This window comes from Macrobrachium rosenbergii, chromosome 18 (genome assembly GCF_040412425.1).
Source record: "Macrobrachium rosenbergii isolate ZJJX-2024 chromosome 18, ASM4041242v1, whole genome shotgun sequence".
In the NCBI taxonomy this organism is placed as follows: Eukaryota; Metazoa; Arthropoda; class Malacostraca; order Decapoda; family Palaemonidae; genus Macrobrachium; species Macrobrachium rosenbergii.
In genome coordinates, this window is record NC_089758.1 from 11998607 (window position 1) to 12014233 (window position 15627).

The following is a 15627-nucleotide window of genomic DNA, read 5'->3' on the forward strand; positions in this document are numbered from 1 at the left end:
TTGATAATAATAAATCATTATTATTATTATTATTATTATTATTATTATTATTATTATTAATGTAATTTTCTTGGATTAATGACGAAAAGAAGACTAATCTTATTATTATCATCATTATTTCTGTTATAATATCATTTGATCATTACTCGTTTATGCTAACAAAAGACGGCTTATGCCTTTCGAATCCCAGTAATGTTTGGCATTTTTACAAAATGGTTTATTAACCCAAATTTCAGTCCTCCTCCATTTTCCGGGCCTGAGGCTGGCAGAAAATATTTCCATTATTGGGATGTGCTCATTTATTACCAAGCACATTCCAGTAACAAAGAAAATGGACAACCCTATTTTCAAGAAAAATTTGAAAAGAATCAGAATTTTGTCGGAATCATCTAGATGAACACAGGATTTATTATTTATTAATAAGACGAAGAGCGAAAACCTGAACACCACCCAGGACGACCCGAGAGAGCCCTGTAGCCTCGTCCTCCAAAGATGGCGTCGAGAGGCTGTTGTAACCACGGCAGGTCGTTCTCCATCCTCTGATGCTGCCGAAGGAGGGAACGAACTAAGAAACGTTCCAGGGGTTCCTGCGTTACGCTCCGTGCTGTATGGAGGAGGATGAGCTCGGTCCCGTTGCACGAATCGCTCAAGTGTGAGCGAGTCGATCCTTGCGTTGATTGTCCTGTTGAGCCCGACCGCCCGGCTGTTAAGTTCCATGCCCCTTGCCTTTCGATCGACTTCCATCGGAATTTTCTGGTGTCTTCGATGAAGTGGGCAGGGGGTTTCTTGAGGAGTTGGTGCTGGCAAAGTGCAGTACAGCAATGGGAGAGGTTAATGTAGAGATTAAATTTGACTGAAGGGCAAGTCACCTGTGGAGTTCACGACTCCTCCTCTACCTCTTTCTCTCTTTCCAGGTTCTGGCTCCGCCCACTTTCAGAGCCTTAGCCAATCAGGGTGCTTGCTGCCTAAAGGTTTTGGGTGGAGTTAATTTCCTAATAATTCTTCGTTTGTGTAACTTGTATTAATTGTGACTCAGTCGATATGAATTTGGTTGAAATCGGTTAAAAGGCTAAATAAAATAGGTAAATAATCATTTTCTTTTATTTAAAATAACCAGCTTTCATATCTCCCTTCCAGATCTGAGCGGACGAAGCGCAACTAAAACTATCGTTCGGCCGGCCTTAGGTGAGCGAAAGTCAGTGGAGAGGCTTGTCTTGGCAAGGCGGATCCGAACAGGTAAGCTGATGAAGGTGTCTCAGTGTGAGTGTTGTTACCATAGTGAGTGGTATTGGTGTCGGGAAGGAGCTCAGGGGTGTGAGACATTTGGGGGCTGTAGCCTTCTTCACCAATGGCTACAGGTAGGTTCTGTGTTTCTCCCAGGTGTGCATATTAAGAGAAAAAAGCAGTGGGCTGAGAAAAAGGCAAAGAACGGGCGCCCTGGCAAGGAGTTTTGCAAATTGCAAAGCGAAAATGGAAGATGGCGAAAGGAGAGTAGTGCCTTTGGCGTGAGACAGAGAGAAGTCGTTTTATGGTGTCAAGTGTCCAGGTGTGTTTCTGAGTGTGCCAAAGTGGAATCTCGTTCCCTTTAAAGGATTTTTAAAAAGTTGCGAGTGCTTCCCAACAAGTGCCTGGCGGCTTTTGGTTCCCAAAAAAAGGTAACTTTTTTTTTTTGCAAAAGATCTTGGATTTTTTTTTCAAATTCATCGGGGGAATATGGAGGCGAGAATTGGCCAAAAGCGTCGTTCCCTGAGGGGCCTGGCCGTCGCCGTCGACAACGTTCTCGCTCTCTCGTCGTGTGCTTTTGCAACGGAAAACAATGGTCACGGCGTCTGTCTGTGTGCCTGTGCGTGTGTGGATGCGGTTGTTTGCTGAAACCGAAAGTTGCTGGCGTCATGAAAATGGTTTCTCCTCATTTTCCTCTTCCCAGCTCGTTTTATTTCACGATTCATTTCTGCTTCCGATGAAGAGAATGTCATTTCCTCAGCGAGGTAGAGATTTCAATGAAGCGACGGTAAAACAGGGTGGAAGGAAGTAAGAGAAAAAGAAATCTCGACTTGAACGCGAGAGCGAAAATGAGGAGACCTTGGCGCTGTCATTTTGGCTTTTCTGTTTTCTGGGTTGGTTTAGATTATGTGTTCGTTTGGCAAGAACAATCGAGGAAATGTCTGTTAAACTTTTTTTTTAAGTCTGTAGGTGTATTTTTCTATTCTTTTTTTTTTTATCTAGAAGCATAATCACCAAGGTAACCAAAAAAGAAACATTACAATTTTGTTATTAAGATTGCTCAAGTCACGCAAATCTTTAGCATTTTACAATTACTGCCAAGTGTCTGCAGAGATATTTTTGCTGTTGTGAATCGTAATTTATTTGTAATAAATTGAAAGTATTTGCGAATGCATTATCTAATTAGTTCAGATAATTTAATAAAATAATATATGCATATATTTTTTTTACTGTAAATTTCATCAAGAACAGCAAACTGCGTTTAAGTAATCAAGGATATGTTGGTAATGGAAGTAAATAGAAAATGTAGTGAAATTGAGTCAGTAACAGAAATTCGTGCCAAATCCAGACTTGTTATTTCGGCGAAGTAATTAAAAAGTATAATCTTGGAATGTGATGCGGTAGAATGAATAACAAATTATCTTCACTGTTAGAAGATTGAGTCATTGTAGATCTGTCATTTTGTTTAATCTATTTAGGTGCGCCGGAAGAAGCCAGAATACTTAAACACAAAACAGTTTTTTACTACATTTTAAAACTTGCATGAAATAAAGCTAGTTTTATCTGGTAGACTTAGAAGTTGATGCAAATCCCAGAATGAGACAGAGCACTTGGATGGGACAAAAGAGGTCATGCAGAAGGGGTCAAAAAGAAGACTGTGTTATGAGAAGATGTGCTTATGATTACAGTTGCAGGAGACATTGTAAGTGGGACACCGGTCGATGAATAAGGGATGACAAGGGACAGGATTCATCGAGGCATTCTTATTATTAGGTTAGATGGTAATTAGGGGAGGTGAAAGAACGTAGTATTATTGTTATTATACCTAGTTGTATTATTATTATTATTATATTATTAACATGCAGGATTACTTAAAGGGAAGTGTAAGGTTAACGAAGAAATAAAAGGATTCAAGAGTGTGGCATTAAAACTAAACAGCGGCAGCCCAAAAGGGAAAAGGATAAGAATCAAAGAAGGGTTTTAGGTTTCATTAAAAATCAAAGCTCCGGAGAATACTTTTGTTTTGCATTTTATCATCAATAGTAGTCGCAACAGCATCAATTAAAGGGCCTGTGTGAAGAGAGAGGGAACGAGATTGATAAACTGATTGGTCTTGCACCAAAACTACCGTGACATTAACAGTGGTCATCGTCATCCAGAAAGAGAGAGTTTGTGTGGGAATGAAAAGAGAGAGAGAGAGAGATTAAGTGGCCTGTAGCCGAAACTCATGTAAGATCAACAATGGTCACTTTCTTAGAAAGAAGAGAAAGGAAAAGAAAGAACAAGCAATGATAATGAAGAGAATTCAGTTGGATGGAAGCAGGGAGGCAGGGCCCTGCCAGTGAGTGCCAAGCGCCGGGCACCTCTAAGGGTATGGAAAGTTGTCTCTGACCCACTTCGCCCTGTTGCATATAAGGCACTCGGGGCTGGGTGTGGGATGCTGCTGACGGGGATTGGAAGAGGGAGTTGAATCTCGCTTTTGTTCACTCTTGGGGTTTATTCGACTGTCCTCGTATCCTCCTCACCCCATCTCCTCCCCACCCCTCTTCCCTCCGGTGCATCTTGATATGTAACGCCCCTTTTGATTGGTCAAGACCGCTCCCATGTAAACTAGGTTGACCAGCTTCGCACCTAACGCGCCTCCTGGTTGGTCTAGAAGAGTTCTCTTTCGGGAAACATCTGTGGGTGCTGATGCTGCATCTCTGGGTCTCTTGAACGGGATGTGTAACACACTCTTGTGATTGGCAATGGTTTCCGAACGTGATATGTATCACACCCCGTGATTGGTCCAGACATGAACTTTTAATGTCGTTTTACGGCTCGGCTTCATTCTGACATTGTCTGTTTGCATGGAATTTTCTCTCTCTGAACGTATGTAAGATAGATAATCATGCTCTCTCTCTCTCTCTCTCTCTCTCTCTCTCTCTCTCTCTCTCTCTCTCTCTCTCTGAGTATAGGTATTGACGGGACGTTTGTGGTTCTTTGACGACCACAGATCAGTATGTGAATTTCTTTTAACAGATGCATTATGAAAAATGATGCGACTACTTATAACTATAAATTCTTCCCTGTTTTCAAGAGGCGTGTCTTTCACTTGTTTCGGGGCCAACCTCTACACTTTTCCTTTCTCATTGTTTCATTTGGGCTTGGATTAGATTACCCATCCCCGTCGGCCCATGCATTTTAAGAATATTAATTTTATCTAAATTATCGTGCCGTTTAAACGCTAAGTGACAATTAAGTGAGGGGGTTTTTTGACGGGATGAGCGTGTCATTACTTGTTATAGAAGTCTTTTTTCCTGTTCCGTAATTATTTGCACATTCTCTTTGCTCCTGACTGAATTGCGCAACGTTGTATGTTTCATGCTTTGTTACCACCGATGAGTCATGCATGTTAATGTTAGAAAGATATAGAATTAAAATCCCTGTCACCACAAGCGTTTAATGCTTAAAAAAAGTTGCTGGGGTTTTAGTTTTCCGATTAGAATAGACATTTATAGCTAATTTGCATAACATTCGCCATCATGATATTACTGATTATACTTGTATGTATGTAAAAACTGCGAATTTGTTATCTTCTTTGTATTATAATTGTTCTTTTGTTGCTATTTGTGTAAGTCCCTAATACAAGCTTAATGCAATATAGATCAAAGTTTGTTTAAATGTATGTATGTATATGTATATATATATATATATATATATATATATATATATATATGTGTGTGTGTGTGTGTGTGTGTGTGTGTGTGTGTGTGTGTATGTATGTATGTATGTATGTGTTAGTGCAAATTCTTTAAAATATACAGAATACCTCAATTATATGAGCAAGTATTCTTTGATTTGCATTTCATCATTTGAAACAAATTCTATTCCATTACGTTACACAAACCATGGTTCTGCGTTGTAAACTACGATGTCAGTAAGTTAGCAGGTGTATATTATGATATCACCTCATTTACTTTTTTTACACAACTAAATAATGAATAAAGGTGAAGGAAGCACATGAAATCCGTGTTCTTTTTTGTATTTTTTTGTTATTCTTTTTTCCATTTTCTTGCTTTTGAAAGGAAACTGTGTTGAGAACTCATTAGGGCGAAGGCGCTGTAGTCAGCATTTATCGCTCGTTGTGGTTTCGGGGTTGGTGTGAAATTCACCTCTCAGGATTTCTGCTCTTGCATGATTTGTTAGAGCTGTAAAGATTATATATATATATATATATATATATATATATATATATATATATATATATATATATATATATATATATATATATATATATATATATATATACAGTATATATATATATATATTATATATACATACACATATATATTATTTATTTCTATATGTGTGTGTGTTTGTTTGTGAGTATGATAAGATATTCTTGTTAAAAACGGTAAAAACTGCGGGTATTAAAGACGAATGTCTATGCTGATAAGGCAAAATGAAAATATCTGGCCATCTGTCTTCTCATTGAATTATACGTTTATATATATAAATATATATAATATATATATATATGTATGTTATATATATACTGTATATATACACACACATTTACGCTTATCGTAGTCAGAAACAGTCATGTAGAATTTCAAATTCATCTTATATCGCGATTCAAACTAGATCTGGAAAATAAAAGTAAGATAATTAGGAGTGAGAAATAAAGAAGTTAAAAGAAGAAATACAATCGACAGACTTGTATTGAAAGTAGTATAGAGCACTAGAATTGGACTAAAGGTTTCTCACAGAGAAGAAATACTTGAAAAAATAAGAAAGAATGCATTAAGAAGAAGTCTTCGGAAGCAGAAAATATTCCAGGACTAACGAAACTTTTGGAAGACTTGAAGACATTTAAACATTCCCTGGAAGTCGCGAAGTATTAGCTGGCGTTCTGAAGAAAAAATGTGACGTCACGCCCTCCCCTGTAGAATCTGGAAATACCAAGGGCGCCGACTGCCCACGCTCGACGCCCACATTCCTCGTCAGGGGCGCCCGTCTCTAGCCTTGCCCTACGCCCACAGCAATCCTCATGCACTTAAAACCTGAACGCCCTTGTTCTTCTTCTGCCGTTACAGTCAGATGACCTTGTGTTGTTATAATTAATTTGTTTATTACTGTAATGTTTCGTGTATCTTTATATGTACACTGTTTCAGAAATGGTGGAGGGTATTGTTTTGATTGTAGAAACTATTCAGCATTTGCTTCATTTTAATAATTGCATGGAATGATATACCTTTACTGTTATTTTTTATATTAAGGAAGGCAGAAATTAGATTCATTCAGTAAAAAAGAGTTTATGCTTGGTATGGAAGTTATTTATAGTTAGAAAAAATATTGTTTGGAGTAAATGTAATTGCTGTCTAAAAGATAATCTGCAAATATTACATTTGCTTTGTAAGCATTTAATCAATAGTCATGAATGTAGTTGACAGGCATGAGCTCAATCTTCACAAAATTTATAGACACGGAAGTATTCCTCATATAAAAAAGAAACCTAAATGAGTAAAAGTGACTTTCTGTTTTAAAACCAACGTTACTGTTATTAAAGAAAGTTATTAACGGATTTGAATTGCGAGAGTAGATTAAATGAGTTATAATTATGTAATTTTGGAAGTCATTCCTATTATAGTTGATAAGGGAAAGATAATACAAGCCATTGTCGTTAGTTTAATTTGTATGTATGCACTGCATGTCTATTTAATTAATGGTATGATCTTCATTATTTTATTTTTGGTGGAGGGATTTGTTCAAATGTGAAATGTTCTGCATGCAATGGTAAGTATTATTACTGGGTATTTATTTTAATATTTTATAATGTAAGTACAAGAACTTGCACAGGTAAGCTCATTTTGTTTTCAAGTTTCATATAAAGACACGGTTTTACATCCATCTATCTTTACATATGTACATACGTGCATACTTACATACATGCGTACATACCTACGTGTACTTCTAAGCGAACATAAGATAATCCACCACTAAGACCAGTCTTTGACATGTTGAATAAAAACATATAACGTTCTTATCAACGTTGGGAAATCACTTTACATGCTTGCAACAACACTTTTCACTTGTGGATTCTTGTTGGGACGCTGAGGCCGTCTTTTCTGGAAGGACATGCTGGAATGAGGACATGGAAGTAGGATAGGTTCGTGACTTCTTGGATAGGGATTGGTGTAAGTGCTTTAATACTTGTTTGGTTGAACTTTGAGGGTATTCTTTTTCATTTTCTTTTTATTTCATTCGTAATTTAACTGATTTGTCATTTTTATTATTGTGAGGGGAGTTTTTCAATCGGTTTTGATTACCAAAATTACTACATATTTCTCCGTACCTTTGTAATCGCTGTTTTGACATGCTTTTCTAATTTATTTTTAGGCCAGATCTACACATTAGCCAATCTGGTAGATTCTGAATAGCGAAAAGGTGATTTAAAATCTCCCCTTATCTTTATTGCATCCTGCAGCACTTGCCGACCCTAGTCAGTTTTTCCTTTCGGGTCTTCTTATCCGAACATTCGAAATGTGACGCCAGACGAGCTACGAAAGGTCAACGAGATTTACAAGCCTATTTACACAACTTAGCGGTTTCTGGGCCTAGCTGGTGTTGGCGTTGTGTCCTCAAACTCCCCAAAGGATGGGGTTTTGTCCCGTATAGGGAATTCACTGTCTGATTTCTGATGTTTGATTCTCAGACATCACTTTCGAGTTTGAGGTTTGTTCTTTCATTTAGTTTTAGGGCTTGAATTCTACATAGAACGGCACCTGAAAAAAATGTCGTTAGAGGTTGACTTTTGATTTTCAGATTATAGGGCGACTGCCTTGCGTAATATATCCTATAAAAAAAGTAGTAAATTTTCAACGTTTCATTTTGATATGTGTAAGATTTTTTATTTTTCATCAGGTAGGATAGATGGCAATTTCGTTCTATATGTCGCTCAGTTAAAAAAATCAGGGTTTTAAATTTGATTCTTCCACACATCACGTTTCATTTTTTCCTCTCAGTTTTGAAAGGGGGTTTGCGGTTGAATGTTACCGCAAATGGATAAAAAAAAAAAATGAAATAAAAACAAGACGGGTGGTCGTATTCGAACGCTCGATGTGAGAGATCTCTTCCGAAAAGATAAAAGGACATCTTTTTTTTTCTTGGGGTTCTACCACGTTGATTTTTACGTAGGTGGCCATATCCCTCTTGGGTCCTAACGCCCCTTGTTTAGGAGTTTGGAACTGAATTAGCAATTCTGCTGATTAAATCTATTGTGTTGAGGTGATTTTAAGATTAGCGAATCCGTGCAGTGGTTTTAAAAAGATATGTTAATTTGCGTTGTTAGTTGGTTTGTCCCAGAGATTTTTTATCGTTTCATCTATACTTGGAAGTTTTAGTTTTCTGTAAAAGAAAACCATTGAGATGGCTTTGTCTGTCCGTCTGTACTTTTTCTGTCAGCCCTCGAATCTTAAAAACTACTGAGCCTAGAGGGCTGCAAATTGGTGTGTCGATCATCCACCCTCCAGTCATCGAACATAGCAAATTGCAGCCCTCTAGCCTTAGTAGTTTTTATTTTATTTAAGGTTAAAGTTAGCCATGATCGTGCGTCTGGCAACGATATAGGATAGGCCACCACCGGTCCGTGGTTAAAGTTTCATGGACCGCGGCTCATACAGCATTATACCGAGACCACTGGAAGATGGATCTATTTTCGGTGGCCTAGATTATACGCTGTATAGAAAACTCGATTGCGCCGAAGAAACTTCAGCGCATTCTTGTTTTATCTTGTCGATACTAGATTGCGCAAAATCGATTGGCTCTCTCTCTCTCTCTCTCTCTCTCTCTCTCTCTCTCTCTCTCTCTCTCTCTCTCTCTCTCTCATTGTGTTTTGGCGATATTCTTTAGCCTGTGGTTAATTGTACATCAGTCAAGAAGTAATGTATTTTCAGCTCTCTCTCTCTCTCTCTCTCTCTCTCTCTCTCTCTCTCTCTCTCTCTCTCTCTCTCTCCTGCATCGTACATACTATTCCCATTCCGCGAACGCATGGCCTACTTACGCAAGAGACGCAGTGACGTCTTTTAATGTGCGATTGGTGTAGTTAGATTCTACCTATTGTTTAAATGAGAATGCCTTAGTATCAGCTATTGTTGCCAAGTAACCATTACGTCTTAATGTATACCTTTTTTTCCTCCCTCTAATCTGTCGAGTTTTTCCTTTGTGATATGTTAATAGGTTTTTTTTTTATATATATATTTCACATTGTTATTGATGCCTGATCAGTGATGTTTTCAGTTTATCGAATCATTTTTGTTCTTTACGGGTTTTCTCACTTATGTATCATATAAAAATATTTTCCTCATTTTTTTTGTTACTTATTACATAATGATTAAATCCCTTTTCGTATCCCGCCAATTTTCAGATTGCTGATTTTGTATTTTACTCTATTTGAAATTCTTGTAAAGTATTGCATTTGGGAAATATAAAAACAGTTGGTGCAGATTCCAAAGGCCATTTATTGCAGAATGATTCATTTCATTTACAAAAATATGGTTTCGTTTTCTATGTGTTGCAACAAAGTTCCATAATGAGAGTAGACATTTGCCCTCTTTTGTTTTTTTATTTCCCATGAATCTTTCATGTTGAACCGTGTCGTGTAATCCCATAATTACCGAGGTCGTTGTTTATTAGAGGAAACTAATCAAGTTAATAATATCCTTCTCTGGTTCATACGTCTGAGGTCGAGTCCCAAGTATCAATTAATGTTAGATGGTGTTCTGATGGCAGCGAAGGTCAGCCTCAGCTAATTTTCTCATAGATGTAGGAAGTCGTCTTCTTTCGCTGATTCATTTAGACGTTGATTGATCTAAACGTTGGATCGGCTGTAGTTAGAGGATTTTATGCTAACCTTTAAAAGGAAGCTTCCTATCGACGGATAGAGTGAGGAAGATCTAATGTTAGAACAGAGGTCGGACTCTTGTCAGGTTCTAGGAACACCACTGAGCTTGGTGTCAATAGAGCATGACTAGAATTTGTTGAATCGTAAAATAGTCAAGACACTGACACAAACACAAAAGCACATACACACACACACACAGTTTCTTATGAATGTCCATTAGCGTACCCAGTAGGCTCATCGAAATTCCCTTCATCAGCTTATTTAGATTTGAAAGGTAGTTAAAATGAAACACAGCAGTCCAAATGTTTTTAGACCAAAGATTCGTTTTAATGCTATTGCGTGAAAGTTCTTCCATGTTAGAAATAATGAACAAAGGGAGAAATCAAAGAGGACCCGATGGTTTCTCTTATTCACGTTGGTGTATGTGGGAGCTAATGTGAAGGTAAGGGCGGGGACGAAGGGACTTCTTTGTCCATAGGCGCGTAGGAAGAAAGGAGCGACGTCCGTCAGTTCGTCCACTTGTCAAATTTTGTGGGAATAGAAGTCAAAATCACATTTTATCATCCAAAATAGATTGATTTTCTTATAATCATTAAGTGAAATTTTCCTTGGTGTCATCTTTCAAGGGGCTGTCTCGCTTTCCCCATTTATGGGGCTTTTATCCTTCCATGTGATGTGTCAGATTGCTCCAGGTCCAAAATTATGTAATTTACTAGCTGTTCTGTAAGTTGCAGAATCTTGTTCGCCTAATTATCTAGGTCCTTTTTCTTACGAGTAGCTATGTAACGATAGTTCCCATTTTCTGCGACTCAGTGTACACTTTTTCTTTAAGTACTTGATTAATATTAGTTTTTTCTTGTTTTTCTTCAACTAGGAAAATGCAACCTCTGTAAATATACTAGATACAGGTGTTTATTCTTCTGTCTCTATATTGAAACAATTTTTTTATTTGCCTCAGCTGACTAGTCAGTGGTTTGATTTTCGCCCATTTTCTTGACTAAAATTAAATATTTTCCTTAGAGGGTGTTTATTTTTATAACCTGTAGGAAAAACACAATTCCCCTCTGCTTGCTAGCCAGGGGTGTAGGTTTTCCGGCTTTCCTTTACCAATTACTATCTCCTTCCCTCAGTTTTTTCTTCTTACAGTATGCCTCAACTGGCTTCCTGTACTCCAGCCCCCCCCCTACCTTTCACTTCCCTCTCCTTCCCCCCTTCCCTCTACCCTCAACCCTTTTCCTTTCACTCATAATGATGAAATTTCCTTTTTGGATGTTTTGCATGATTGCGTTTCGAGGCGTTTGTGCTTGAGGGTTTTTTCCTTACACTTATCCCATTTCTTTCTTTCAATCCGTTCCTTTCTTTTTGTATAGCTTTGTACATTTCATTCCACTGAAAATGGTGATATGTTGCGAACGCCTACACCTTTATATATATATATATATATATATATATATATATATATATATATATATATATATATATATATATATATATATATATATATATATATATATATATATATATATATATATAGTTTATATATATATATATTTTATATATATATATTATATATATATATGTTTATATATACTGTACATATATATTTATATATATACATACATATATATATATATATATATATATATATATATATATATATATATATATATATATATATATATATATATATTATATGTTTATATATTGCTTTCTGATACCGTGCTTCCTCTACTGCCATCCTGTAACAGTTTCTTGTTGCTAGCGTATGTCTGTGTGTTTGTGAAAAAGCGACAGACAAACTGAGAGACAAAGGGAATGATTGTATTTTTTTTTTCTTGTAATTTCATCTTAGTGGGCGAATTAAGTTTTAAAACGTACTCTCAGCCTCAATTTGTCTTTCTCTCTCTAACATATACAGTACACCATTGCACAAATAACATCCCACTGTCTGTCGTCAGTATGACAGAATTGTTTACAAACTGAATTTTTTTCAAAGCGAACGTAAGACTACATACAGTATAACTCGGTTATTTAACCAGTTTATAATAATCCCGTAACATTACGTAAGCTCTACGCCGAAAACCAGTTATAGGAGAGAGAGAGAGAGAGAGAGAGAGAGAGTCAAACTAATATAAATTCACACTACGCGTGCTTAGTTCATCTTGCAAGCAGGTTGTGCATTTGCTTGCTCGTGTTCTTGACATACGCATTTCTCATGCAAAATCGTATCCGCTTCGTACCGCCTCCGTCATCCCACCCGGAATTACCGGAGAGGAAATGAATTCATGGCATAGACTAAAGAGCCACGGTTGCTGAGAGCTTGTGTTATTAGTCATAACGTTCTCGGAGATATGAAAGAATGACACAGGAATTCAGGAAGAGATGGGTAGATCCGCTTCCAATTTTGACACCGGCCATAAATGTTGCTTGCGGAAGCCGAAATTCCGACAGTCGTCCATGTAATTTTTACTTTGTGTTTTGCTATAAAAGAGAATGCAAAGGCTACCCTTCTACGGTTAGCAGGAACAACTCAGTAGTAGATCTGTCGCAGTTTGACGCGCGGGCAGCAGTCGACGCATAAAAACAGGTTTGGTTAATATCAAGGTAAACTTAGAAGAGAGGGACGCAGCGGCCTCACCGGAAATAAATAGGGCAAAAAGAGATGAGTACAAGGCGATTCCTTTTGTATCCAGCGACATTCAGAGAAGTATAGAGAGGCAGGGAGAGATGACGAATTTCATTTAAATGTACCTAACCGGAAGAAAGGGAAAGTGATAGTTGTAATTATTTGTATGTACAATAAACTGGCGTTACAACGTCAAAGGTCAGCCACGCTGAAGGCAAGTGAATTAGCGACATGCAATAACTCAGCTTTTCTGTAATAGCAAAGGTCATTGGAAAAGAGAGAGAGAGAGAGAGAGAGAGAGAGAGAGAGAGAGAGAGAGAGAGAGAATGGTTTCACTGTAGGCCCTTTTTAAGGCATTACCAGTTAATACCCTCGTTATGCTAATGGCTCCGGGTAACCCCAGACGAGGTAAAACCTTCAGAGAACTTTCCCAGATTACCATAAGTGTCGGAGTTCACCAACACGAAGAAAAAGGCTTAGCTGAGAGAGAGAGAGAGAGAGAGAGAGAGAATTTCATGCTGCATTCTTTGAAAGCCAAATTCCTGAAGCCAGAAGAACGCAGATCCTGAAAGCAAGAATTTCTTTGGCGAAATCGCTGCCTTTGGATCTTTGACTTCTTGTGGCGAAGAATTCAGCCGGCTGGTTTAAAAATTCTGTTCGGAATATTACGATTTTCGAATACTTTCCAAAACGTTCTCCTTTCGACGGTTGTTAAAAAGGCGGTGTTTTTCTTCTGTACTGATTTTTTATTTACGTAAGCTGTGAATGTAAAAAAAAAAAATTCATTTCAATACCTAGTGTAGATTAAAATCTGTTTTGTGTTTGAGACGTTTTGTTTGAAGATTAAGCGAGATTTGAGTCAGTGGTTTATGCCCGAGTTTATATTTTCCATGACCTTGCATCTTGATTTGACGATTTTCATTCCTATATACTGAGAATGATTTGTATAAATTTTCTAATGAAATAAAAGGCTCAAAAGTTAAAGCTTGTGTCGTGATATGTTCTCAGGTTCCACGCATGGCGATGTTATGGTCGAAATCCATTACACTGAATTGATTAATCGATATATGTTGAAAGATCTTCAGTTTCAAAACGAGCGTGTATTACTGAAAATTTATGTCAGTCCTATTGAACACTGATTAAGTATGTGCTTGGATATATACGTTATCCTTGCATATGTATGTATGTATGTATGTATGTATGTGTGTGTGTGCAGAGAATAAGTAACCGTTATGCGTTATCCATGGCGATTTAGTTACGTATAGAAATCCTTAAAATAGCCATAATGCTCGTTTTCAAACAGCTTTACTTTGGGAGCCTTATGCTCCATGCGCTGTAAAAAAAGAACGAATGTTTTTTGAGCTGTTTAATGTTATGTTTCTTTGTCAACATATTGAAGAAAAGTGCATTCATCTAGGTACACGAAGAAAATATCATCTTGAGTGTTTAACGGCGCCGGCGTAGAAAGAAGACGCATTACGGTAATTGTTTCCATGCACCCGTTAAGCGCGTAGAAAGCTCTGGGTTCTCTTAAAATGTTCGAAAAATTGCGTCCGAGAAAGTTGAGTGATGTCTAGTTTTCTTCTGGTTCTAGACCACAGAATGTTTTATACATGTAAAATAGTATGAAGGTTGCACCAAGTTTTAGTCTCCCAATTAGATTAAATTTCTTGTGACATATGTTTCCAGTAGCTGTTCGTATTAGCTTGTGGTCAGTTGTATATATTTGTTGAGGTGTTTTTGTAGGCCTGTCAGCATCTGTATCTCCATATTTCATCCTTATGACGCTTTCGGTATGAAAATTGTGTTTTCTCCTTTAAAAAAGCGCAGCGAAACCAGCTTTACTAGATGTAATGGGTTCCAGCATTCAAGAGGTTGTGGTAATATTCGCTGAAATCCTATATGGATGTTATGCAATATATGACGCTGACGCTTCAAGGTCAACCTTGAAATGACAGCGTTGTTGATTTTGTATCATCCATCTGGTGTTCCAGCGAAAGTTTTCCCCCGCTGATGCAGTGCTGGTTGTCGTTTAAGGGAAATGGGACCAAGAATGTCAAACGGCCAGTGACATTTTAAAGGCATGTGACAGACAAGAGGAGTAGGAAAGAGTCGAGAAGTTTGTCATTTTCAAGCACATACACGAATAGAAAGAACGGGACCAAGCGCTTGAACTTGAATTATTGAGGTTGTTACGACTCGGTTCCTTTCACGCCATGATTCTGGAACATATAAGAAAACGAACTCGTTCCCATTCGAAAGAACTTTTCATTAACTCACAGAGAGAGAGAGAGAGTGAAAAACGCTGACCTTCGGCGTTCCACACTGCACAGTGAAATCTTTGAAACAGAAAGCTTCCCTTTCATAGTAACGTAAAACTTAAGTGAAACAAATAGGCTCGTTTTATCGAATTCCGTCGCTCGCAGAATCGGTAATTAAAGACGGGGCTGAGACCGCCGACTTGATCTTTACCCAGAAAGATCAACTGCGATGGGAAAAACGTAATGCAACCCAAGAGGATGAGGATAGATAGTGGGGAAGGGGTTCTGGGGGAGTGGTTGCTAGATAGAGGGCGTTGTCGCGACCTTCCTCTACTTCGCAGCCATCCACCCCTTCTTCTGGGGCTATAACGGGCGGCCATTCCTTATTTGTCCCGATCCAGGCTTTGCAATTAAAACCAAGCTCGAGCTATACTTAGTGGGACGAATTTTGCCGTTGTTTCTTCTTAGTGATGAATGACTAGGAGTTAATTCTTTAATGGGGAGCTCTTATCAATGTGATTGGCAGAATATAGCGATAGAATGTGCCAACATACACGCATACATATATGTGTGTGTGTGTGTGGGTGCGTGTGTTTTTGTGGGCGAACGTGCGGTCGCTCGCTGTCATTTGT

The 15627-nt window shown here is 37.8% G+C and overlaps 1 protein-coding gene across 1 annotated transcript in view; it reads left to right on the plus strand.

The window, feature by feature from the left end:
• The first annotated feature begins 1257 nt into the window (after positions 1-1257).
• The window catches only part of LOC136847945 (uncharacterized), a 313292-nt gene continuing 298922 nt past the window's right edge, over positions 1258-15627 (plus strand). The window contains 1 exon segment of the mRNA XM_067119965.1: positions 1258-1358. Coding sequence (XP_066976066.1) covers positions 1349-1358 — 10 coding nt within the window. The 5' untranslated portion in view covers positions 1258-1348.